Raw genomic sequence first — 25,359 nt, 5'->3', positions numbered from 1 at the left:
TACTATGCTGTCCGGTCGGTCTCAAACTCCTGGCCTCAAGCAATCCTCCCACCTTGGCCTCCCAAAGCGCTGGGATTACAGGCATGAGCCACTATTCCCATCCCAGCATGAGTCTTTTAAAAATGCAAAACTGGATCCCATCACTCCTTCAGCTTAAGCAAACCTCAGCGGCCCTTACAAAGAGATCAAAAGTCTTCAATGGCCTGCAGAGCCCACCTGTCCAAACCCTCCCACACACAGCTCTTCCCTCACTCTCTAAGCTGTGGCTTCTTTGGAGCCTGCATCACAGTGTGTGACCGGATATGTACATCTGTCTGCCTCTCTTGACCGTAAGCCTCACGCGGGGAGGGCCCTGCCATTGTGGCCTTTGTATTCCCCGGGCTTAACACAAAGCAGGTGTTCAACACATACTGTGTTTCCCCGAAAGTAAGACCTACCCATGAAATAAGCCCTAGCAGGATTTCTAAGCATTTGAGCAATAGAAGCCCTACCCCCAAAATAAGCCCTAGTGATGGGCGTGGCTACACAGCGCATCTGCACAACCCATGCGTGTCGTCGCGGAGCGGGAAAGAAGACGAGCAGCCCTTCTCATCTGCCCCATGAGAGCTCTATCACTCGACATGAGAGATCGGGGCCAGTGGTTCTAAAGGAAATAGAGTCACAAGACATTCAGGATGGAATTCGGGGTTTGGAGAGTGATGATGATGTTCCAGAAGAAGACGACTTCACTATATTTGAATAAATGTAGATGGGTGTACCGTACTTAAAAAAAAATAACATATCCCCTAAAAATAAGTCCTAGGGTGTCTTCTTGAGGAAAAATAAATATAGGACCCTGTCTTGGTTTTGGGGAAACACAGTATTTGTTGAATAAATGAAGGATCAGTCTCTGACACTGAGAACCGCACAGGGAGGACACACAGATGCACACACGCACACACACAGATGCACACGCAGATGTGTACACACGTGCACACGTGCACACGCACACACGCACACACATGCACACACATGTGCACACACACGCTTGAGCCTAGGAGGTCAAACCCCTTCCGTCTCAGAGCACATGCAGGGGCAGCTGCTGTAGGACTGGCACGGTGCTGACGAGTGTGTGCACATGTTCAGTGCCCTCCCCTTGCAGGAAATCAGCCCCATTTCCTTCTCCTTCACCTGGATCCTCAATCAAGCCTTGCTTATTGGTGGCGACAAACCAGCTTTCTGTCGTTAGGGAGAGAGCAGGTGGCTCTTCCAAAGCAGAACAGGTGGCCTTATCTCCTGGGTGCCCCTGCCCTCCACTCTCCTAAAGAAAATCCGTAACCAGCCATCCTGTTTCCGACTTCCACCTTCCATCCACGCATCCTCAAACACCCACCCGCCTGTCCTGCCAACGGCAGCCCCCGCCCCGGCTGCTCAGGTCCCCTGTTCTGTCCTTCAAGAAGCTCCTGGGCAAGCCCACTCCTCCAGAAGCCCTCCTGGCTACCCAGGCTTTCCTCCTTCCTGGCCGCTCTCGGCGGGGCCTAGGTCTGTGGCCAGCGTCTGGACTTCGTTGCCCGTTTGATACCACTTCGAGGTCTGGTTCCCAGCAGCTTTATGTATCTGCAAGACTCACGGTCTCACGGGTCTCAAGGGACCGGCTTAGCTGAAAAGGTAAGGCTTTGGGTGGTGAAAATGCCCTTGCTGAAAGGGGCCACACAAATGAGGCATCAGGGAACAAACTCGCCCGAAGCCAGTCTGGTTGAGAGCTTAAAGCTCTGCAAAAGGAGGAGTTGGATGGGCTGGTGTCACAGGACCCTCCGTCTCTGCCCTCCGAGGCCGGGGTGTTAGCCCTGGGGGACCCTGCCCTGCCAAGCCCAGCCTGGAGGAGGAGGAGGCAGGCGGGGTGAGTGGGAGGGGCGGAGGGAGCTGCGGACACCTGCTGCAGCCCTGCCTGTCCTGCCACAGTCTTCCCGGAGCGCCTGGCTGCACACGGCAGCTGGACGCAGGGAGGAGGGAGCAGACGGACGGGAGGCAGGAGGCCGGCTGTGCGCCCAGGTAAGCGGGTGCTGCCCACCTGGCCGCCCACCCGGCCCAGGGCAGGGCTGAGATAGAGACACGGGCTGCTCTCAGCCGTTCCGACTCAGGAGGGGGTGGCCGTGGGCATGAGGTCAGCCTGGGGAGCTCGCCTGGCCAGTGACCTCACCCTGGGGTGCATCTGTGTCCGCTCTAGATGGCTCCAGGGCATCTGCAGGAGAGAATTTCAGTGAGTCTCGTCTGGATGGTTCTGTCTTGGCTCTGATTTTCTGGGCGCTGCTGAACTTAGAGTGTGACACGGTGACCAGATTAAAAATATCACCACCACCAGCAGTCCAGAATAAGGACCTCAGGGCTGGGACTCGTTATGCTAATAACGTGGTCAAAGCAGTCGAGAGAAACCCCATGTGGCTTTCCGTGCTTCCAAGCCTGCCAGTTAAGAAGGTGCAGGTAGCAGGAGTTGGATCTGCAGGATGGATCCACCTGTGGTTGCAGGTGGGGGCCGAGGGTTGGGGGATGTGAGTCCAGGAGAGGCCAGGGGGACGCTGCCCTGGGGTCCAGGGCTCAGAGTCTCGTTGGGAGAGCTGAGAGAGGACATGGGCCGCCGTCTGGTGCTGGGAAGAAGGTGGGAATGCACCTCGGAGGAGGGAATTCACTCCCCCCTCCCCCCATGCCCTGCCATGGAGACTCCATCTCTCTAGTCTCCAACCAAACAGGTCCTGACCCATTTGTCATTGACCTTGCTCCAAATCTGGCTTATTTCTGAAGAGCATGGAGGTCCAGGGGGTGAGCTGGTTTCACCTGGACCCTAAGCTCCCTGAAGGGTTCTGCTTCCCTCTCGTCCTCAGCTGGGACCTGGGGACAGGGGGCCGGAGGGGGCAGAGTGGCACCAGCTAGCGTTATACTTCTTCCTGTGTGGCGGAGAGCTGGGTAGTTGACCGACAGCTGGTGGTGCCGATGGTGGGGACAATGACAAAGATGATGGCTGAGATAGCTGTGTGCAACTCAAACTCCTCCAGAGTGGGGGTCGCAGACGGGCACTGCGCTCGCCTCCCCCAGGAGACTGTGGTGGGGAGCGGAAGAGGTCTCTGCAGCCCCCTCCACCATGGCCAGTGGTGGCCCCCCACTGGTGGCTGTCTTCCCTCTCCTCCCGCCCACGTGACCCCCGAGGCACAGCGCCCTGACCGCTCCAGAACGCGGTTGGCGCCCCGCGGCATTCCGGCGCACCAGGGGGCCGAGTCCGGGCTGCAGAGGGGACGTCAGGGGCCAGGAGTGCCAGGGGGGATGTGCAGTTGGGAAACGGAGGAGCCTCAGTCGGAGGCAGGAATCTGCCCTGTCATGCGCGGTTCTATATTAATAACAGGGCTCTTCGGGCAGGAAACGGAGTCCCCAAGATGGAACCGCTTGGCTGTGCGCCAGGCGCACGGGAGGTGGGATTGCTGGAGAATTCCTTCAGGACCACCTGCCCCCCAATTTATGGCTCCCGTCCCACCTCAGGGCCTCCCCCGTGGGGGACCCCCGCCGGCCGTGGCAGATGGATGCCTTTGAGAGGGGGAATGGCGGGGAGACGGTGGCGGTTGGGAGAGGCTGGAACACAAGCCCGCCCGCCTGGCACTATAACTCACCGGCTTCAAAGGGGAGCAGATGGATTTATGGGGATCCCGTTGGCCTGGGCAGGGCCGAGCTAAAGAGCAGCCAAGTCGAGGACTCTCCCTGCCGACCTTGTGACCTTGTGATCCGAAGGGTTCCAGATTGGGGAGCGTGGGAGGTGGGGGGATGCCGGGCCCGGCCGGGAGGTCCCAGCGTTGGAGCAGGAGCCAGGAGGCCCAGCTCAGGTCCCGGGAGAATTCACGTTCCCAAGTCAAGGGGGCGAGGCTGTCACACAGCTGCAGGGTCCTGGCTGAGTCTGATGTCCTCTGGCTTGGGAAGGCCCTGTCTCCCCCTCGGAGTGGCTGACAGACCCCGGGTCCCTCCTGGGGGCCGGGCCACCAGCGTAGCGGGCAGGCTCAGCCTCACGGTCCCCTTTACCTGGGAAGGCACCAGCTGGGCAGCACCCTGCCCCTCCCTGGTCTCCCGGAAACTGGTCTGCTGGGGCCAGGGGATGGCAGGAGACCAACCACTGCCATTCCTGGGGTCAGACGGCCCCCTGGGGCAGCAGCTTCTCCCGGGTCCCACCCAGAGAGCGGTGGGGGCTCTGGTGGTGGGGACAGGTGCGGCGAGGCCAGACTGGACCCCACACGAGCAGTTCTGTCTTCCGTTCTCAGGAGATCCGTTTCATCCTCGGAGGAGCCAGGGAGGAGGTAGAGCCATGGCAGGTGAGGCTTGAAGAACCAACCTCCCTGCCTAACCCAGGGTGGAGCAGAAGGATCTCTCTCTCTCTCTCGTTTTTTTAAAGTTTGGCTTTGGGTTTCGATTTGTTTTCCCCAGTGGAGGTGCAGAGCCCCCACACAGCTCCTGCTTCCTGAGGGGACCCTCTTCCCTCCCCAGCTTTTCCCCAGGGGCGGCCCAGGGTCTTCCCGGGTGGGGGGCCTCCCCACTTCACAGGGGCTCTGTTTACATTGCGGAGGCCACGGGCAGAGCACACTAGAGAATTCAAAAGCAGCACCCACGGGCAGGAGGTAGGGCGGGCAGCCTGCCCGGCCTCAGACAGAGGAGGGGGATCTTTCTTCTTGGGGGATGGGGTGAAGGGCCACCCCAGAGGGAGGAGGGGAAGGACCCATCTCCCTCTCTCCTGCCTTCGCCAGGGAAGCCCTGGAGGAAGTCCTCCCTCCCGGGGGTGAGCGTCCGGCAGCTGGCGGAGGAGGTCCCCGAGGGCTGCAGCACACCGGACTTCGAGCAGAAGCCCGTCACCTTGGCGCTGCAGGAGGGTGAGCGCCCGGCGGGGACCTGCCGTGGGGAGGCGCGATTCCCAGTCTCTCGCCTGCCAGCAGGCGCCGTGGACAGGGTGTGGGCCGCGGTCCCTACATCCACCACCGGGCCCTGTCGTGTCTCCCCCCTGTGCTTGGGCGGGGCCGCCTGCCTGGCTCCCTTGCAAGGACAAGGGGCCGGGGAGAGGGAGGGGTGGAGGCAATGGAGAGATGCCACGTGCCAGGTTCCGCTGATGTGAGAAACATCTGGGGACAGGGCTGGGGAAGCGCTGAACTGGGGTGTGTCCTGGTCCCCCTCTCCCCTCTCCCGGCCTCAAAGCCGCTGCAGAGAGGGGGGCGCTGTCAGAGCCAGTTGGTCCTGCCTCCTCCCAAGACTTGCCCACCCCCAGTGGCCCACAGACGGGGCTCAGGAAGGCCATTCTAGAAGGCCACGTAAGCAAAGTGACCAGGAACGTGGTGGGGATGAAGGCTTGTTGGGAAAGGGGTGGGCATCGGTGTTCTCCCTGCCCAGCACGGACCCCTGCCAGGAATTTTCGTGCACAACATTCGGGCACTTTATTTCTCTAAATCTGGAGCAAGGTCGTGAGAAACTGGGGAGGGCCCTTGGGCTTTCGGTCCATGCAGCTCTGCGCTGAGATGCTCCTCGTGGGAAGCCGGGGGGCTGCTGCAGCGGGACAGCTCCCAGGCTCCCTCCCGGCCTGGAGCTGGGGCTTTCCACGGGTGGGAGCCCAGGACCAGCTCCTGCGAGCACCAGACAGCCCTTCCCTCCCAGGTTGTCATTCCTCTTTCCCCTAAGGGTAGACTTGGAACCCACACAATCTCATCCCCTGCCCAGTCTCGGGAGAATCCTTCGGAGTCCCCGGCCACCCACTCTCAAGGAAACGCCCCCTCCCACCCAAGCCCTACTGGCCGCCCTTTGTCACCAGGGACAGTCCAGCTGCGTCTGGCTGTCATGGAGCCTGGGCTTCCAGTACAAGAGCAGGCGGGGACTCTCTTCCGGGTGCCTGGGGTCGGCTGCTGTCCACCTGAGTCCTGAGTCAAGGCGACCAAGGCCTGGCCCCTTCTTGCAATGGGCAGTTGGAATACCTAGAGCAGGGGCGGCATTCATTAGAATCTCAGGGGAGCACACTGTCACCCTCCCCCAACCTTGCAGTCTCCCCCTCTGCCTCTCCCCGCCGCCACAGGGAAAAACGCCGTCTTTCGGGCTGTGGTCTGCGGGGAGCCCAGGCCCGAGGTTCGCTGGCAGAGCAGCAAAGGTGACCTCAGCAATTCCAGCAAGTTCCAGATCTCCTCCGCCCCCGGCGGCAAGGAGCACGTGCTGCAGGTGAGAATGTAGCTCCTCCCTTGACCGGGGTCTACCCATCTCTTCCCGTCCCCTTGGAGGTCTCCTTGGTGGCCCCCAGTTCCCCAAGGAGTGAGAGATGCTCCCAGCTGAAGTTCAGTCCATTCAGCTCCATCCCGTGGCTCCACTGCCTGAGCCGGGAGTGGCTCCAGCAGGCTCCCAGACACCTCCGCCGATGACCCGGCAGGTGGTGTAGACCGCAGCTCGAGAGCTCGAGCTCTGGAGTCACGCTGCCTGGGTCACAGGCCTAGACCCGCCTCCTTTCTAGCCACTGCCCTCTTTCTGCCTCTGTGTCCTCATCTGTAAAATGGGGCAATGCTAGAACCTACATGAAGGAGTTGTTATGAGAATTAAAGGTCTAATGAATCCTGGTCACTATTAGTGATATCGCACATACCGACCATGGAACGCCCACCACGAGCCAGGCCCCGGCCCGAACTTCCGACATAGACTATGTGATTCAATCCCGACCATCCCCTACTTTCTCAGGTGTTATTACCCCCACCTTACAAGTGAAGACACAAAGTTTAGAGAGGTTCGGTAACGTGCGCAAGGTCCCACATGTAGCCACACGTGACAGAGGCGTGTTCAGTCCCCGATCCGTCCGAGCGCCAGCAGTGACCGCTCCCCGCTACACCACACTGCCTGCGCTGGCGGGGGCCAGGCCCCTCCGTGCGGACCCGGGTTTTTGCCGTGGGGTCTGTCTTTCCTGGTAAAGACCACGGCGAGCCCCGTGAGGACAAGGACCGTGCCCTGCCCGCCTTATACCCGGCACGTGGCCGTGTCTGGGAAACGGAGGAAGGGGCGTGCCAGCCCTGTCCCCCGCCCGTGGCCTCCCTGCAGATCACCAAGCTGACGGGCGAGGACTCAGGCCTGTACCGCTGCACGGCCGCGAACGCCTACGGGGAGGCCGCGTGCTCGGCGAGACTCACCGTCATCGAAGGTGGGCTTCCCGCCCCCCCCCCGCCCCCCCGCCCTTCCTCCCACCCCCCAGCCGTGCACTCGTGCACTCCAGCGGCTTCCTCCCAAAGCACCCTGGGAGGAACCCGAAGCCCTGGGGCTGGGGGGCAGGGGAGGGAGGGAGGAAAGGGAGGCCCCCAAGGCTGCCGCCGCCTTGGCCTTGCGCCTTCAGCCCCTGGCACCCCAGACCTACGGAGACTAGAAAGGTGAGGCTCAGCAGCCGCCCTGCGGCAGGCGCTCCGTAGGACGTTCTTTCCTCCCTGGGGAACAAGGGCAGGACCGGGAGCCCGCCAACGCATCCGTGGGCTTTGCTCGCCTCTCTGAGCCTCAGTTTCCCCACTGTGCAAAGGACTTTTTTTTTCTTTTTTTGAGACAGTCTCACTCTATTGTCCAGGCTAGAGTGCCGTGGCGTCAGCCTAGCTCACAGCAACCTCAGACTCCTGGGCTCCAGCGATCCTCCTGCCTCAGCCTCCCGAGTAGCTGGGACTACAGGCATGTGCCACCATGCCCGGCTAATTTTTTCTATATATTTTTTAGTTGGCCAATTAATTTCTTTCTATTTATAGTAGAGACGGGGTCTCGCTCTTGCTCAGGCTGGTTTCGAACTCCTGACCTTGAGCGATCCTCCCACCTCGGCCTCCCAGAGTGCTAGGATTGCAGGCGTGAGCCACCATGCCCGGCCGCAAAGGACGTTTTGTAGACAGGCCTATGCCAGAGGTGACGGGTAACACGAGGGCCAAATCCTCTCTCAGAAAGTTCAGTTTGATCTGCACGGTGTTCGAAATGTTAAAAGTTAATATTCGACTTGTAATGATGCAAGGCTGCCGTCCCGCGAGGAAGCAGGCCCAGCGTCTCCGCTGGTTGTGTTACAGTCAGCTTGCCCCCACCTAGCAGAAAATCCTCCTAAGAGCCGCCCGAGAAATAAAGATGTTTAACTGCTTCACATTAGCGAGCTGGGCGTCCAGGGCTCATGCCGCAGCTGAGGGCCGCCGGTTTCCATCTGTGTCACTGCTCTGCCGCCCACAGCAGGTTGTTTACCAAGTCGAAGTCATGGGGCGCCTGCCGCAGATCCAAACTTAATCCCTGCTCAAGGCGGGAAGGGGGAGAGGGTCCGGGTCCATACGCCCCGGTTGTCAAGGAAACAAACGCTCCTTTGCTGGGGCTCGCTGGTCAGAGCCGGGTCATGCAGCCACCGCTGGGGACAAGGGCAGTGGGGGGGGGGCAAGTATTCAGCCTTCCCGGCCTCCCTGGTGGAAGCAGAGGACGAAGAAGAGGACACGAATGGCCGCAGAGTCAGCCAAGCAGCAGGGCGGGCCTGTCTGGCAGTATTCGGTCTATGCCCTGAAATGGCGGGTCCCAGGTGGACTGCAAGAGCAGCTGCCCCTTAAACACAGCTTGTTGTGGGCGCCCGAGTCCGCTCCGCTCAGTTCTGCCCCCTCCCTGGCCCCGGGGACATGGGACCGGGCCTTCCCTGCACGCAGGGATGCTCGGGTGGGTTCCCATGGTCATGGTGGGCTCTGGGGTGTCAGAGCTTACGAGAGTCGGACCCGTCCACCCTGCTGCACTCCTCTGGCTGGGACAGGCCGTGCCTCAGAGGACAGCGGGAGGGCAGGGCTCTGGGACCTGGTCGGTTTCTCAGGAACATCACCGCTGTGTCTTGCCTCTCTCCCTGCCTACCCATGCCAACTCCTTTCTCTCCTCCCTGGACAACCCAGTTGGCTTCCGGAAGAAACGGAAGAGGCAAAAGGAACCCCAGGAGGGTAGGTGGATTTGTCAGAAACCTCCTTGGGGCCTTGGGGGGGGGACCCGCCACCTGTTGTCTGGTGTTCCCCACCCTGCCACACCTCCATGCACCTGGTGGGTCGTCCCCAGTGTGCAGGGGAGCCGCTCTCAGGGGCTCAAGTGGCAGCAGGGCCCACGTGGAGGAGCCCTGCGCCAGCTCCCAGCCGTCCCCCTGGGTCTGCGCCTCACTCCCGTTCCTTTTCCAGACCTCAGGAAGGAGCTGATGGACTTCCGGAAGTTGCTGAAAAAGAGGTGGGCCTGGGTCTGTCCGTGGGGATTTTGGAGGCTCCCATGGTACCCCCCACACCCTCGCTGTTTCCATGAGCAAGCTGGCTGAGACCCCTCCACCCAGCACTCGGGAGGCAGACTGCCCACAGTGGACGGGAGGGCGGGAAGAGCCCTGAACCTGTCTCTCTAGATCCAGCTTCGCCACCTGAATGCTCTATATTCTTGAGTTAATCGTCTCTCCTCTCTGGGTCCTGATTTCATCATTTGCAAAATGGGGTGTCCCACTAGAACAATGATCTAAAATTTTTTTAGAGCAAAAGCACAATTCAACCCCACCCCTCCTTCCCCCAGACATCGTGTGCAGGAAATTGCAATACAAGACATTAGGAGCAGAGTTTCTCCAGGAAGCCGGAGTTGTGGGGTGAGGCTCACCCCGCCAATCTCTGGGTCCTTCTAGTCCCAGAGATTCCAGGCTGAGTTCTCAAGTACAGACAGAGCAGCTTCCCAGGGCTTTTCAGGGAGCCAGAGCCAGGTGGCCAACTCTGGCCTGGGGGCTCCTCTGGCCTCTGACCTGCTGGCTCTGCTCCCCAGGGCCCCACCAGCCCCCGAGAAAAAGGTGGACCTTGAGCAGGTGTGGCAGCTGCTCATGACAGCAGACCGGAAGGACTACGAGCAGATCTGCATGAAGTACGGCATCGTCGACTTCCGGGGCATGCTGCGCAAGCTGCAGGAGATGAAGAAGGAGCAGGAGGACAAGATGGCACAGGTACCCGCCCCTCGCCCCCACCCCAGACACCTGGAGCACAGGTGCCGCACACCTGGAGCTGCTCGGAGGCAGGCCTCGGGAAATCAAGTGCAGTCAAGGGGCCCATCTCCGGCTAGTCCGCAGTGGGGCTAAGAATCTGGGCTTCCAGGTTGGTGTCCTGGCTTTGAAACCTGGCTCTGATAACTTACTAAATTCTGGGGCTTTAGAAAAGTGAGGGCCTCCGTGTCTCGGTTTCTTCATCTGTAAACTGGGGATGATATTAAGACTTATACCTGCCTCGTAGGGTTATTGGGAGGATGGATGAGAGAATGTACTGAGAGCGCTCAGCCAGGTGCCTGGCACGTGGTGAGGGCTTGGGTCAGCCGTCAGCATCCTCCTCATCATCACCAGATGCAGGATGCCTGTCTGATTTTTGAAGCTTGCCAGGAAAGGGAATTGCACAGTTCCAGAGTCTTATAAACTACACCGGAACTTCTTTCCTCTGTCTAACTTAACTGGAGCATGAGTCGAATTTTTCTTCTAGAAATGGAAAACAACTAGTTTTCGTTATCCTGGAAGTAGTATTTTATTACCTCGAAGGTGGTTCCTCACACGTCTCACCTGGGGCCTCGGCTTTGCCTTCCCCAGGCTTCCTCGTCTGCTTTGCCACAGAGCTTCCCACGCAGTCGGTGCTCAGCTAATGTTTATTAGACGGAAGGACGGGTGGATGGAAAAGCTCTGCCGTGTTCTTGGAGCACCTGGACGCTTTTCTCGGTCGCCTTCCCGAACTGACCTCTGTCATTCCGGATGATTTCTTTCCCCCAGGGGCTGACTTGTCCCCACTGTGCAATGGCCAGTGCATGCTCACGGGGACACTGTGGGCCTGGCTTGGTACCAGGGCCTGCGAGGGTTTGGAGTGCCCGGAAGAGAGGGCTCCAAGCACTCCCCTGGGGGGTTTGTCTGTCCTTTAGTACATCAACGCCATCTCCAACTTGAGACACATCAGGGTCACCAAGGAGGGGGTCGCAACCTTTGACCTGGAGCTGGATCTCAAGGACTGCGAGAGCAAGATTTACTTGTATAAGGTGAGGCCGGAAGGGCCTTGAGTGGGGGGGTCAGGCAAGGATGCTGCAGGTCCTGGGGACGGGGGACCAGGGCACACAGGTCTTGAGCCCCTCGTCTCGTGGAGTTACTGGCTAGAGTTGGGTCTAATCCTGTCGTCCACAGTCCCCAGGGACCTTTTGCCTCGCATTGAGCAAGCAGGCCTCCAGCTGGGGCTAATGCCAGGGCACAGGGGTGCAAAGAGGGTCCTGAGAAAGTGCACCCCCTTCTATCTGAGCTCCCTCTCCAGAGACTTGACACATCCCTGCATGGGCTCCAGGTGGGGACAGGGACAGGTATTGACGGCTGGGGAGGAAGGACAGGGAGCAGCAAAGCTTACCGCTGCTTCTGTGGCCAAACACAAGCTGTGCGACTTCAGACAAGATGCTTACCTTCCGGTGCCTCAGTTTCCTCATTTGTGACCTGTCTCACCGTGTATTGAAATGCCACTCGAGAGAAGGCACGATTCGCTCCTCCCCTCCCTTCTGCTCACACCTGCTGCTGCTCTTCCCCCTGCCACGCTGACCTGGTCCCTGGTGCTTTGCTCCGGCTGTCCCCTCTGCCTGGCGTGCTCTTCCCGCACCCACAGGCTAGTTCCCTGCAGCAGCGAGGCTCCCCCAACCACTGCGTGGAGCCGCTGCTTCCTCAGCCCCGTCCTGCCACTTCTGGACCCCATAACACCCCTCCCCTCTCCCCCCCAGCTCTGGTTTTTGCTCCTGAGTACCTAACAGTGCCTGGCACACAGCAGGCACCTAACACGTGTTAACTGTCCTTCCTACTCGGCAAGCAGCAGCTCTATCCAGGGCTTCGTTGAAGTGGGTGTGCCTATAGATTGCTGGGCTTGGTAGAGCCTTAAAGATATCTGATGGCATTCTCTGAAATCCCCCTCGGTGAATAAATGTGCTGGGGCCAGGGGACCCTGGGCATTGGTTTTGGCCCCCTGACCAGCCCCCACCTTGCCAACCTCGCAGGGCTGCTGGGTACCAGCTCTACTCGCAGCCTGAGCTGGAATCTTTGCAGGCTGAGGTGCCTCTTTGCGTGACACTTGCAGGCTTTCACTAAGAGTCATGAATGTTCTGGAGCATGTGTCCCACCTGCCTCTCAGTCCCAGCCGCCGTGCTGTCCCCTGTCCCCTCACCTTTACTGTTCTAGGAATACGTTGTCCGGTGCCTGGGCCGGTGGGGAAACTGCTGGTTGCAGCCGAGTGGGATTGGGGCAGGAAGCGCTGGGGACCCGCGGAGACCCTGAGCCGGCCCTCTTCCTTTTCCTGGCCTCAGGACGGGGAGATGGTCCCCTATGGCTTCGACAACCTGACCAAGCACTGCCTGCGCCGGCTGGGGAAGCGCTACCACTTCCTAATCCAGGACCTGAGGCCCGAGGACTCCGGCATTTACCAGGTCAAGGTGGAGGATACTGTCGTCTTCTCCACGGAGCTGGAGGCCGGTGGTGAGCGGTCTTCGCTGCAGAAGTTCGGGCTCGGGAGATCTGTTAGGATGGGGTCCGTGCCGGTGCAGGGTGTGCGGGTAAAGGTGCCGCGGCTCCCAGCTGCAAAGACTCCTGGGAGAGGCATGCGCACCCAGAGGGGCACGGTGTGCTCTGTTTTCCAAAAGCCGTGGTCCAAGTTCTGTCTTCTCTTGGTGCTGAGCTGGGCTCTGCTGAGTGACAGTCACAGACGTAGGACATTCGTGCCGTGCCTGTGCTCACATACCCTCTGCAGCAACCAGTTATTTTCAGATCAGATCCAAACTCGCCGCACAGCCTCTAGCCACAACCTCACCCCTGTCTGCTGCGTGTCCCCGACTCCTGCCACTCCAAGGCAAGAATCTCCACCCGGGTTAGGCACATGTGAGCCCTGTGCAGACCTTCTCCTTCCCTGCTCCCTGCGTCCTTCTGGGAACTGCCCTTGCGTCCCCATCAAACTCTGTCTCGCACCCCCAGAGCACCTGACAGCTCGAGGGGCTTCTCAGAAGGACAAGGGAGGCCGGGCGTGGGGAAGGAAGTTTGGGGCAGAGATGTGACAATGAGCAGGGCTGAGTCGCGGTTAAGGACGAGAGAAGAGGGAGATACGTCCTGAGAACAGCATGGCTTGGGGCAGGGAGCTTGGCCCCGGGGGGTCAGCCGGACCTGGGTGCGAATCCTGATTTCTCCTCGCTGCGGAGGACTAGGGCAGGTCATTTAACTTTTTAAGTGTCAGCTTCCTCACCTGTAGAAGGGAGTTAATAACACCTGCCTCGGAGATAGTCACAGGCTTAATCAGATGGTACGTCGCATGCACGAAGCTCTTGGGTTTCCTCCATGTACCTACCTGCCCGCAGGTATGACCTCTGGGTTTAGAATGACAGAATCCCAGAGCTGAACGTGGTGGCCTCATGGATCATACGCTAATTTTATCACTTCATTTTATGTCGGGGGGACAGACGCCTGGGCAGGGAGGTGGCCCGTCCAAAGGGACACGGGCTGAGCTCCCAGCCCCCCGCCATGTCAGGCCACACTGGGTCGTGCTGTCGGACTGACACCCCCATTCCCGCCTCCCCGCAGCCATCCCTGCCAGAGTGGTGGTCCCGCTGGCCGAGGCTCACTGCGAGGAGCAGGGCGACGCGGTCTTCGAATGCACCCTCTCCCGCCCCTGCCCCGGCGCCGCCTGGCAGTTCCGGCACCGGCCGCTCCAGCCCAGTGACAGATTCGAAGTGTCTGTGTCCCCCGACGGGCTGACCCACCGGCTGGTGGTGAGGGGTGCCCGCTTCTCAGACATGGGCCTCTATTCACTGGGCACCGGGGTCCATGCCTCCAGCGCCTGGCTGGTGGTGGAAGGTGAGTGGCCCGCACCTGTGTCCTTCCCTGCCTCCCCCAGGGCGGGAGCTCAGGGCCAGGGAGGCGTGACGAGGGCCGGGAGAACGGGGCTGCCTTCCTTCAGTCGCCTGCTCTGGAATGACGCCCCCGCTTGTTCTGAGAGAATGTGGGGGGCTGCTTAGGTCTACCCTGGTCCGCTGCAGTGTGGACCCCCCACGGCCAGCCCGCCTCCCCTCTGCACCTGCCTCACTGGGGCTCTTGGAATTAACCACTCTGGGGCACAGACCCAAGATGGCGCCACGGTCCTGGACAGCCTAGGGTCAGTGGCCGGGCTCAGTGTGGAGGAGAAGCCCCTGGGCCAGGCCAGGGAGCACCCCCTTAGGCCCCCGCTGGGGGGTTGGGATTTGGGTTCCTGAGGTTCCCAGGACGCTGCATATTGGACACACGCAAAGCGGGTCACAGGGCAAGTTGAGCTGTTTATAACCACGTGCCCGCCGTGCCAGACTGATAAGCAAATGACTTTTTCTTATGTGTTTTCTCCCAGATCCTCATGAACCCTGTGGCAGGGGGCCCGTGGGTGCAGGGCTGGGGTGGGGATGGGGGGGTCTATCCATCCATGTGCAGGACACCCTGGCTTCCTTCCCGGTGTCAGCGTGCTTCTCCACGGGGGAGGCGGGGGCAGGCAGGCGCTCTGGCCTGATTTAACAGGAGTTTTGGTCTTTTCTCTTATCTCTCTGCGGGGCACTGACCTCCTCACCGAAGCCGGGAAGGACAAAGGCCTCCAGACCACCGGTGCAGACGGCCAGCTGCAAGGGCAAGGGGCCCCGGCCTCGGAAGCGGAAGACTCCGGGGCCGGCGGTAGCCAGGGAGGGAAACGCAGAGAGCAGGACCCCAGGCGGGGCTCCCTGGAGGGGGCTAAGCTGGCGTCTGGGCTCCTGGGGGTCTCCGGCCCCGACAGGGCCGGCCTGGGCAGGCTCGGACACTCCCTGATGGAGGACGAAGGGGCAGCTCGCTCAGGCTGGGGCCCCGGGCAGGAGAGAAAGGGCTTTCTAGAGGCAGAGGGAGGCAGAGGCGCTCCTCCTGGGGAAAATCAGCCCCACAGCGAGGGAGGTGGGGCCGGAAGCCTTCAAGGGAGGCCCCGTCTGCAGGGAGAGGGCCCGGGGCCAGGGCTGGGCCTCGTGGAAGAACAGCAGCAAGGTCATGGCAGAGACAGCGGTGGGGACACATGCTGGGGGACAGCAGGGGGCTGGGAGGCTGGGTCCAGTGGCCCTCAGGACGGAGGGATGGGGAGCAGCTGGGAAGCAAGTGAGGTCAAAGAAGACGGTGGAGGTCACCTGGACAGGCACAGCCGGGCGCGACTCGGGGATGCTCAGCCGGGACCTGGGATGGGAAGGCGGGAATCCCAGTCTGGTCCTGCGGGGTCCTGGCCAAAAGGGGAGGAGATGGAGACCAGTTTGCAGGGCGACAGCCTGGACGAGATGGAGGGAGGGGACTGTCTGAGCATGGAAAGGGGGAGAGGAGCGGCAAGGGTAGCGTGGGGCAGCGGGCCTGGCCCGGGGGCAGCTGGAAACAGCAGTGGGGCAGGAGGTCCTGGCACCCTGGGGTTTCCTGGAGGAAGAGGTTCTAGCTCCAAGGTGGGCATGGGCCCTGAGCCCTGGGGTTCGCAGGGGGGCAGAGGTGCTGACCATGGGGAAGCCGGGGGCGCCTGGGGGTCAGGGGAGTGTCCAGGACAGACACCTGGAGGCCAGGACTTCCAGGAGCCATCAATGTCAGGCGGTAGAAAATTCCTTTTGGGGAGCGGGGGTCCCGAGTCCAGCGAGGAGGACTCCCTGCAGGCGGCAGGTGAGCTGTGCTGGGGGGAGCCTGTAGTTGGGGGAAGGGGCCAGGAAACCGGCCCTGGAGGCCCAGGAGAGCCCAGGGGCTGGAAAGGTGGCTCACAGGATGCAGAAGGAAGGGCCGTTCCCAGAGGGCGAGGTGGCATGGGGGAAAGGGGTGGCCAGGAGACAGTGGGGGCCTTGGGTGGGGCAGGGGAAGGCTCCAGAAGCCTCCAGTCCTCCCGGGGCTGGGCAGCAGGTCATGGGGGAGAAGGGGGCGCCGGCCCACCAGAGTCTGGGAGCACGGGTCCTTGGGATGACAGGTGGTCCAGCCCCGGAGAAACCGGGGCCCACCGTGGGCCCGGAGTGCTGGGGTCCAGGGGAGGGAAAGGGGGCCCAGGCAGTACCCAGGCGGCTGGGCTGATAGAGTCCGGTCAGGGGGCAGATGCCGGAAGCCACGGCCTGATTAGGTCTCCTGGCCTGGGTGCTCAGGGGCCTGGGGGCACACGAGGAGATGCAGAAGGATTAAGAGGTCCAGGGGTAACAGGGTCTGAACCAGACTTCTGGAATGGGTCAGAGAGCTCCAGAGTGAAAGGATGCAGAGGCGAGATGGGCCATGAGGATGGCTTAGGGGGCCCGGGGAGAATGGAATCTAGGCGTGGGGGTGGCTCAGGACAGCCTAGAGGAATAGGTCTCGAAAACCGGGCTGGTTATAGTGAAGGCTCAGGGGTGCCTGGAGAAATGGGGTCTGGTCACGGTGCTGGTTGTAGACTTGCCTCTGGGGTACCTGTGGGAACAGAGTCTGAGGAAGGGGGTGCTTGCAGGCAGGGCTCAGGGGTGCCTGGGGGAAGGCGGTCTGGAGACAGAGACGACTTCGGCCCTGCAGGAAGGGGGTCTGGGGCAGGTGCCGGTCTCGGGGATGGCTCAGGGGGCCCTGGCGGGGCACCCATGGATGAAGCCAGGAATCGGGACGCGGGCAGAGGCCAGCGGGAAACGGGCCCTGGGGGAGGGCGCCGTTTGGATGGTGGACCAGGGAGTCCTGGGACAGCGGGGTCTGGGGGGAGAGGCGGTCCCAAGGCCTCCAGAGCAGCGGGGACTGTCAGGGAGGGACACGTGGAAGCAGAACCAGGAGGCTCTGGAAGAACAAGGCCTTGGGGTCAGACTGGAGATTCCGGGGCCTTCAGAGAAGGAGGCTGTGAAGATGGCGCTGGGGGTCCAGGAGCCATGGACTCGGGGTCTCTGAGGGGCGGGGGAGAGGTGGGCGATGGGCGTGGGACCGGGCACCTTGGTGCCAGGGCCTCTGGAGCTGGAACTGGTCATTGGGACGATGCCGAGGCCCCAGGTCCTCACGCGGGGGCTGGTTCTGAGATCCAGTGGGCCTGTGGGCCTGGCGGTGTGCTGGGATCTGGGGCTGGGGCAGAGACTCCAGGGCCTCAGGGAACTGGGGGCAGAACGTCTTATGGAAGAGGGTCCAGGGGCCTTGGGCCTAGGGGGACAGGGCCAGGGGGCGAGGCAGGCTTGGGCGGTGGCTCCGGAGGCATGGGAGGAATGGGAGCGGAAGATGGGGCAGGTTGCAGGAATGATACTGGGGGTTCTGGGGAAATGGGGTCAGCAGGTGATGCAGGGTACAGGAAAGATTTGGGGGCTCCTAGGGGAATGGATTCAGCGAGCAAGGCAGACTATGGGAATGGTTTAGGGGGTTCTAGGGAAATGGGGTTGGAAGATAAGGCAGGTTATAGAGACGGCTTAGGGGCTCCCAGGGTAAGGGGTTCAGGGAGCAAGGCAGACTACAGGGATGGTTTAGGGGGTTCTGGGGAAATGGGCTCGGTTGATAAGGCTGGTTACAGAAAAGATTTGGGGGCTCCCAGGGTAAGGGGTTCAGGGAGCAGGGCAGACTATAGGGATGGTTTAGGGGGTTCTGGGGAAATGGGCTCGGTTGATAAGGCTGGTTATAGGGAAGATTTGGGGGCTCCTGGGGGAAGAGGTTTAGGGAGCAAGGCAGATTATACGGATAGTTTAGAAGGTTCTGGAGAAATGGGGTCGGAAGATAAGGCAGGTTATAGAGAAGGCTTAGGGACTCCTGGGGGAAGGGGTTCAGGGAGCAAGGCAGACTATAGGGATGGTTTAGGGGGTTCTGGGGAAATGGGCTCGGTTGATAAGGCTGGTTATAGGGAAGATTTGGGGGCTCCTGGGGGAAGAGGTTTAGGGAGCAAGGCAGATTATACGGATAGTTTAGAAGGTTCTGGAGAAATGGGGTCGGAAGATAAGGCAGGTTATAGAGAAGGCTTAGGGACTCCTGGGGGAAGGGGTTCAGGGAGCAAGGCAGACTATAGGGATGGTTTAGGGGGTTCTGGGGAAATGGGCTCGGTTGATAAGGCTGGTTATAGGGAAGATTTGGGGGTTCCCAGGGTAAGGGGTTCAGGGAGCAGGGCAGACTATAGGGATGGTTTAGGGGGTTCTGGGGAAATGGACTCAGAGGATACAGCTAGTTATAGGGAAGATTTGGGGGCTCCTAATGGAAGGGGTTCAGGGAGCAAGGCAGATTATAGGGATGGTTTAGGGGGTTCTGGGGAAATGGGCTCGGTTGATAAGGCTGGTTATAGGGAAGATTTTGGGGCTCCTAGTGGAAGGGGTTCAGGGAGCAAGGCAGATTATAGGGATGGTTTAGGGGGTTCTGGGGAAATGGGCTTGGTTGATAAGGCTGGTTATAGGGAAGATTTGGGGGCTCCTGGGGGAAGAGGTTTAGGGAGCAAGGCAGATTATATGGATGGTTTAGAAGGTTCTGGAGAAATGGGGTCAGAAGTTAAGGCAGGTTATAGAGAAGGTTTAGGGGCTCCTGGGGGAAGGGGTTCAGGGAGCAAAGACTATAGGGCTAGTTTGGTGGGTTCTGGGAAAATGGGGTCAGAAGATAAAGCAGGTTATAGAGAAGGGTTAGGGGCTCCCGGGGGAAGGGGCTCAGGGAGCAAGGCAGACTACGGGGATGGTTTAGGGGGTTCTGGGGAGATGGGGTCAGTGGATAAGGCTGGTTACAGGGAAGATCTGGGGGCTCCCGGGGGAAGGGGCTCAGGGTGCAAGGCAGACTATGGGGATGGTTTAGGGGGTTCTGGGGAGATGGGGTCAGTGGATAAGGCTGGTTACAGGGAAGATCTGGGGGCTCCCGGGGGAAGGGGCTCAGGGTGCAAGGCAGACTACGGGGATGGTTTAGGGGGTTCTGGGGAGATGGGGTCAGTGGATAAGGCTGGTTACAGGGAAGATCTGGGGGCTCCTGGGGGAAGGGGCTCAGGGTGCAAGGCAGACTACGGGGATGGTTTAGGGGGTTCTGGGAGGATTCCATTAGGGAGTGAGGCAGGTTATAGGGACTCCTTGGGGGGAACTGGGGGAGTGGGGTCGGGGAGTGAGGTCAGTTACAGGGGAGGCTCAGGAGGGCCTGGGGAAATGGAGCCAGAGGGCGAGACGGGCTGTGGAGAAGGTTCAGGGCGGTTTGGGGTACCAGGCTCACTGGCTGGGGCGGGACATGAGGCTGGACCCAGAGGCCAAGAAGCTGCCAGGCACAGGTCAGGATACCGGGCAGCGTCAGAAGGTGGCGTGAGCTCCGAGGAGGGGCCGGAGAGGGCCAGAGGAAAGGGGCTTGTGGATGGGGCAGGCCCTGGACCGGGCTCTGGGGTGGCTGGCATGCTGGGCACTGCAGGCGGCACAGCACACAGGGACAGACCCAGGGTCCCAGAGATGCCGGAGACTCAGGGAGGGCCACAGACTCTTCCAGGTGGGTGGGGGGCCACCAGTGGTCTTAGGGGCGACGGAACCTCAGGGATCCCCGAGGCCTTGGAGGCTGCTGGTTCCAAGGGTGGTTCTGGGATTCCAGGGCCTTCTGGGGACAGAGGGGCTCCCCGGGGGAAGGGCAGGTCTGCAGACCAAGCAGGGAATAGAGGGGCTTCTGGGTTACTTGATGGTAAGGGGGCCGCGGAAGGTGAGCCCTGGGTGGGGGTGGATGTTTTGGGGTCTAGACCTGAGCGGGACTTCTGGAGACCGGGCCCGGGAACAGCAGACAAGGGTAGAGTTCCTGGCCCGGGTGGATTGGCTCCTCAGGGAGGCGGGGACTCAGTGCTGGGAGGCAGGAGGATGGGAGCAGGTTCGGGGAGCTCAGCAGGGGCAGGTCAGGGCCTGGACGGCGGCTCCGTGCCCAGTGGAAGGGGCACGTCAACGCCAGGGCCTGCCGATGGGCGAGGGGGGAGCAGCGCTCGGGCCCCAGGCCGGGAAGACCAGGGCTTTGGCCAGGGCAGCGCAGGTGCCGGGGGCCGACCCTCAGGCTCCAGGGCTGCCAGCTCCCTGCAGGGGAAAGGTGCCACTGTCAGTGGGACCCAGGAAGGGGCAGGGGGCTTTAAAGGCAGGGAGGGTCCACCAGGCCAAGAGGCAGCTGGAGAAGGTCAAGGCCCATGGTCCCCGGATAGCAAAGGTTCAGGTTCTGGGAGGGGCGGGTCTGGTGGTGCAGAGGACTCAGGTGACCTGGGCAAAGGGAATTCCACTGAGTGGGGGAGTGGCCTCACCCCAAAACCTGGGGAGCGAGGACCTCGGGGAGCCTGGAATGGCTTAGACGGTCCCTTGGGCAGAAAAGGCTCTGGAGCCAGGTCAGGAGGGGTCGAGGGCCTGAGCGCTCAGCCAGGCCAAGGACAGAGAGGAGGAAGCAGGTCCCTCGGGGAGCAGGGGTCCCTGGAGGCCGAGAATGGCAAGGCCCAAAGTCCCAGGGCCCTAAAGGAGAACGAGGGGTGGGGACCGGAAAAGTCTGGCAGGCCAGACAGGAGGCCCGGTCCACGCCAGAGCAGGTCTCGAGCACAGTCAGGGGCTGAGGTTGGAGCAGCCGAGAGAGGGAGCGTGCACGAGGCCAGAGGCACGGGGCAGCCGCCTGCAGGGGAGACCCGAGGGTGCCCAGGGGAACCTCCATGTGAAGACCGGAGCCGGGAGCCCCCAAGTCATCTTGGCAGCAGGAGAGGTGGCAAAGAGGGCCGGCTGGACGTCTATGGCCAGGGCAGAGATGCCACCCAGAGTCCCACGTCCAGATACAAGCCTGGCACTGGCAGCTTCTCCACGGAGGCCCGAGGTAGGTACTTCTCAGCTGAGCTGGCTCCAGAGGGCTCCAGCCAACTGTGGCGCCTGGACACTAGGGTGCTGGGTCAGTCCCAGTTCTGCCCCAGCCCCAGGAGTCTGTCCCTGCCAATGCACCCCATTTTCAGGAATTTTAAAAAAATGTCAGGGCTGGGTGCGGTGGCTCACGCCTGTAATGCTAGTACTCTGGGAGGCCGAGGCGGGCGGATTACTCGAGGTCAGGAGTTCGAAACCAGCCTGAGCAAGAGCGAGACCCCCGTTTCTACTATAAATAGAAAGAAATTAATTGGCCAACTAATATATATAGAAAAAATGAGCCGGGCATGGTGGCGCATGCCTGTAGTCCCAGCTACTCGGGAGGCTGAGGCAGGAGGATCACTTGAGCCCAGGAGTTTGAGGTTGCTGTGAGCTAGGCTGACGCCACGGCACTCACTCTAGCCTGGGCAACAAAGCAAGACTCCGTCTCAAAAAAAAAAAAAAAAAATTCAGAAGCAGCTCTTTCCTCCTTGTGCAGTTGGGATGGACCCTGCGTGAGGCTCAGAGGTCTCCTGGGTGTGTGATCTTGAAACCCGACGTCCAGAGTTGTTGGCCTAGCTCTCTAGGGGTCACCTGGACTTCCCACCCGTGTGACTCAGTGGGCCTCCTCACCCACCTTACACCCCAGATCTCCGGCACCAGCTCGGATCTCTCAGGCTCCGCTGAGAAAAGCAGGAGGCTTGGCTTGGCTGGCGTGGGCAGAGCCCTGTCGGTGGCACCATGGTGTCACCATGGTGGTCTCCCAGGGTGCAGCACTCGGCCTTGGGGACTCCCTCTGTGTCTCTCCACACCTTGCAGGCCACTTCTCTCAGGGCCTGGCTGACACAGAGGTGCGGCGGGGGGAGCCGGCCACTCTCTCCTGCACCCTCACCCGTGACCTGGGACCCGGCGCCTGGTTTAAGGACGGAGTCGAGGTACCTCCACCCTTACACCTTCCCTGTACTGGGGGCGGGACAGGGGTAAAGCGCAAAGGAAGGGGAGTAGAGGTTTTGCAAGAAAGACTTTTCATTTCTCTCAAGTACCCACTCTGGGAGGAGTTTAAATGGCCAGCAGCAGCTTGGTGTGTTTAAGATAAGAGTGGGTTTTTATAAAATGTTGTGTGCGCTATTCACACCTCCCTCAGCAGGGCATGCTCTGTTCTTCCTGCACTCAGAATGCCTCTCCTGTACCCACACCTGCCGAATTCTGCCCGTCCTTCAAGGCCTGGTACAAATGCCACCTTCTGGCCCCTCTGCCCTCCGCTGCTACTGCCACCTGGGGAGGAGACACATCACAGCCATTCAGATCGTGGGCCTTGGCATCAGCTACCGTGTTTCCCCCCAAATAAGACAGGGTCTTATATTTATTTTTCCTCAAGAAGACCCCCTACGGCTTATTTTCAGGGTGTGTGTTATTTTTTTTAAGTATGGTGCAACCATTTGCATTTATTCAAATATAGTGAAGTCGTCTTCTTCTGGAACATCATCATCACTCTCCAAACCCTGAATTCCATGCTGAATCACTTGCGACTCTATTTCCTTTAGAGCCATTGGCCCCCATCTCTCATGTAGAGCAATAGAGCTCTCATGGGGCAGATGAGAAGGGCTGCTCATCTTTCCCGCTCCGCGACGACATGCATGGGTTGTGCAGACTCGCTGCGTAGCCACGCCCGTCACTAGGTCTTATTTTCGGGGTAGGGCTTCTATTGCGCAACTGCTCAGAAATCCTGCTGGGGCTTATTTTGTAGGTAGGTCTTATTTTCGGGGGGAACACGGTAGATCTGGGTTCAGATCCCAGCTCGGTCACTACCAGTGGCGTGACCTTCCTCAAGTCACTGAATGTCCTGGTTTCCTCGTCTATGAAATGACACTAATAGCAGTGCCTACTTGGTGAGGCGGTGACAAGCCAGGAACTAAGCGTGGAGCACATTGGACACACATTGGCACAGGACGAGCATTCGGCTCACATCTTATTAGCACAGAGTCCAGCAATTACGTCAGCAAACGGCCGTGGGTAGCTGGCCTGGGGGAGCCACCAGGGTGGGGTGACCTTCCCCTGCTCTGGCTCTGGTCTCCAGCTCACCACCCGGGACGGAGTCGTCTTTGAGCAGGAAGGTCTTGTGCACAGACTCCTCCTTGCCGGTGTGCAGGGGACCCAGGCCGGGAGGTACACCTTTGTCGCCGGCAACCAGCAGAGCGAGGCCACCCTGACCGTCCAGGGTGAGGCCCAGCCCTGCCCGTCCCTGTCCCACAGCCTCTTTGTCCCAGGTGACAGCTCCACTTCCAAACCCCTGCATGTGCGGCCAGTCTGCAGCCAGTGTCTCATCTCCTCCTCGGTCTGAGGATGTGATTTTAAAAGCCAACCCACACCTTCCCTATTCCAGCGTCTTGTCCCCTTCCTTGCCGGGAAGTCCTCGGGGAGGTCTAATCCTGATCCCTCCTGCTGCAGATGGAGCCCACTGCCCTCCTTAGTCCCCGGGAAGTGGGGTGGAGGGTTTCTTACTCTTAGCCCCAGATTCCCTCTCTAGATGCTTCTTTCTGCATCCTGAGGGCCCCAGTGCCCTTGTCTTCTTTGAGTCCCTTGCCTTGTTTTATCTCCAGATCCGCCCACCATTGCTCCAGACGTGACAGAGGAACTGCGAGAGCCCCTGCTGGTCAAGGCTGGGCGGCCGGTGACGGTGAAGATACCCTTCCAGAGCCGCCTCCCCGTCCAGGCTGCCTGGAGGAAGGACGGGGCCGAGCTGGTGGGCAGCGGCAGCACCCGGGGCGCCCAGGTGGCCCTGGGGGACGGCTGGGCGCGGCTGTGCCTCCCCAGCGCTCGCAGGAAGGACCGTGGCCAGTACAGCGTGATGCTGGCCAGCCAGGGAGGCTCTGTGCAGGCCACACTCACCCTGCAGGTCACAGGTGCCAGCCTCAGCCCCTGCCCAGCCACTGCCCCAGGGCCCCTGGTGTTGCAGCCCTCCCTGCCAGCAGGGGCAGGCCGGGGTGGGGTGTCTGCGGGCTCTGGCCCTTGTGTGCCTGCTGTTTCAGGTCCAGACCCACCGCTCCCCACCCTCTCTCCCCTCCCCACACAGGTTAGGAAGAGGCAGTTTAGGGAAACAAAGGGCTGGGCTTCTGCTGGTGGGGGGAAGTGGTTGCGCTTTGCTGACTCCAACCTACTGGGCCGTGGGAAGTGGCCAGGTGGGACGGTGGCCCCAAGCCCGGTGTGGTGCCAGCAAGGCCGGACTCCTGCAGGCCGAGCAGTGCCCATTCCGACCATGGAATGGCGGGGCTGGCGTGGGCTGGTGGGTCCTGTGGCACATCCCTGAGTGTACTGTGCGGGTTGGGGGTAGAGCCCAGGGCCTGGCGTCTCGGGAACCATGTGGACCTCGGGCCGCCCACCCCGCTGTGGGCTTGTCCACTGACGAGAGGGAGACCAGCACCAACCCTCCCACCTCCTCTGACCCCCTTCTCTCCCTGCCCCTCCCGGCGGGTCCCAGACAAGCCCGAGCCCCCACAAGGCCCCCTGGAGGTGCAGGATCTTCCCGGGGCTGGTGTCTGCCTCCGCTGGCGGCCCCCCAGGGACGACGGGGGCCGGGCTGTGCAGCACTACGTGGTGGAGCGGCGACAGGCGGGCAGGAGCACCTGGCTGCAGGTGGGCGAGGCCCCGGCAGACAGCACCACCTTCACCGACACCGGCGTGGAGCGGGGCCGGAAGTACGCCTTCCGAGTGCGGGCAGTGACCTCGGAGGGGGCCGGCGAGGCCCTGGAGTCTGAGGAGGTGCTGGTGGCTCCTGAGGGTGAGAGAAGGGGCTGGGGCTGGGAGCACCCCGGGCCCCACTGTGCCCAGAGGGGCAGGTCTGAGCGACACCAGCCCGTGCCTGGGGGTGGCAGGCCCTTCTGGGGCACTCTGCAGACCCCTAGCCCTGCCACCTCTGGGATCTGGAAATGAGGTTTATTTGCGGGGTCCTGGGGCTGAGGGGCAGGACAGGCAAAAGCCCTGTCAGGACCCAGGGAGGGACCAGCATCTGCATCCATCGGCCACCTGCGGACTGGGGCGTCCTCTCGGGACGAGAGGCTGAGCGGTCTCAGGACTGGCTCTCGTCCTCTCCTGCACCAAAGTGCCATCCCTGTCCCATCCCTCCTGCCCCCGAACGGCCAGAACAGTGTCCCGGACACGGGCTCAGCCCCAGCGTGCCCAGGAGAGGCCGGAGGGTGGCCTGTCCCCAGATGTTCGGCCCTGGCTGAGCGGCGCCTTCCCCGCCCCCAGCTCTCCCCGGGGCCCCCTCCGCCCCGGCCGTCCTGTCGGCCTCCAGCCGGGGCATCACGCTGACGTGGACGGCGCCGCGGGGCCCGGGCAGCGCCCACGTCCTGGGCTACCTGGTTGAGAAGCGCAAGGCGGGGAGCAGCACCTGGACGGCGGTGAACGACCGGCCCGTGCCTGGTGAGCCGGCCCGGGGAGGGGCCCTCGTTTGCTCCCTTGGCACTGGCGGTCCAGATCGGCTTGATACAGCGGGTCTCATCGGGGGTGGGGCTGCCCCCTGGGGAACATTTGGCAGCATCTGGAGACGTTCCCGATTGTCACAACCGGGTGGGGTGGAGGCTGCCGGCCTCCAGCGTGAAGAAG

At 61.3% G+C, this 25,359-nt stretch overlaps 1 protein-coding gene across 1 annotated transcript in view; it reads left to right on the top strand.

Moving 5' to 3' along the window:
- The first annotated feature begins 1,948 nt into the window (after positions 1 to 1,948).
- IGFN1 (immunoglobulin like and fibronectin type III domain containing 1) overlaps positions 1,949 to 25,359 on the top strand; it is a 33,593-nt gene continuing 10,182 nt past the window's right edge. Inside the window, exons 1-19 of the mRNA XM_075996967.1 lie at positions 1,949 to 2,031; positions 4,275 to 4,325; positions 4,755 to 4,877; positions 6,062 to 6,201; positions 7,063 to 7,162; positions 8,895 to 8,939; positions 9,168 to 9,213; positions 9,781 to 9,955; positions 10,906 to 11,019; positions 12,313 to 12,481; positions 13,574 to 13,846; positions 14,588 to 14,639; positions 20,619 to 20,734; positions 21,283 to 21,291; positions 21,574 to 21,689; positions 22,832 to 22,973; positions 23,355 to 23,657; positions 24,233 to 24,532; positions 25,003 to 25,176. Of these exons, the coding sequence (XP_075853082.1) occupies positions 4,319 to 4,325; positions 4,755 to 4,877; positions 6,062 to 6,201; positions 7,063 to 7,162; positions 8,895 to 8,939; positions 9,168 to 9,213; positions 9,781 to 9,955; positions 10,906 to 11,019; positions 12,313 to 12,481; positions 13,574 to 13,846; positions 14,588 to 14,639; positions 20,619 to 20,734; positions 21,283 to 21,291; positions 21,574 to 21,689; positions 22,832 to 22,973; positions 23,355 to 23,657; positions 24,233 to 24,532; positions 25,003 to 25,176 (2,404 nt within the window). The 5' untranslated portion in view covers positions 1,949 to 2,031; positions 4,275 to 4,318. The remainder of the gene's footprint in view (positions 2,032 to 4,274; positions 4,326 to 4,754; positions 4,878 to 6,061; positions 6,202 to 7,062; positions 7,163 to 8,894; positions 8,940 to 9,167; positions 9,214 to 9,780; positions 9,956 to 10,905; positions 11,020 to 12,312; positions 12,482 to 13,573; positions 13,847 to 14,587; positions 14,640 to 20,618; positions 20,735 to 21,282; positions 21,292 to 21,573; positions 21,690 to 22,831; positions 22,974 to 23,354; positions 23,658 to 24,232; positions 24,533 to 25,002; positions 25,177 to 25,359) is intronic.

Source organism: Microcebus murinus, chromosome 23, assembly GCF_040939455.1.
Source record: "Microcebus murinus isolate Inina chromosome 23, M.murinus_Inina_mat1.0, whole genome shotgun sequence".
In the NCBI taxonomy this organism is placed as follows: Eukaryota; Metazoa; Chordata; class Mammalia; order Primates; family Cheirogaleidae; genus Microcebus; species Microcebus murinus.
Note: the sequence above shows the minus strand (reverse complement) of the source record. Positions and strands in the feature narration are given on the sequence as shown.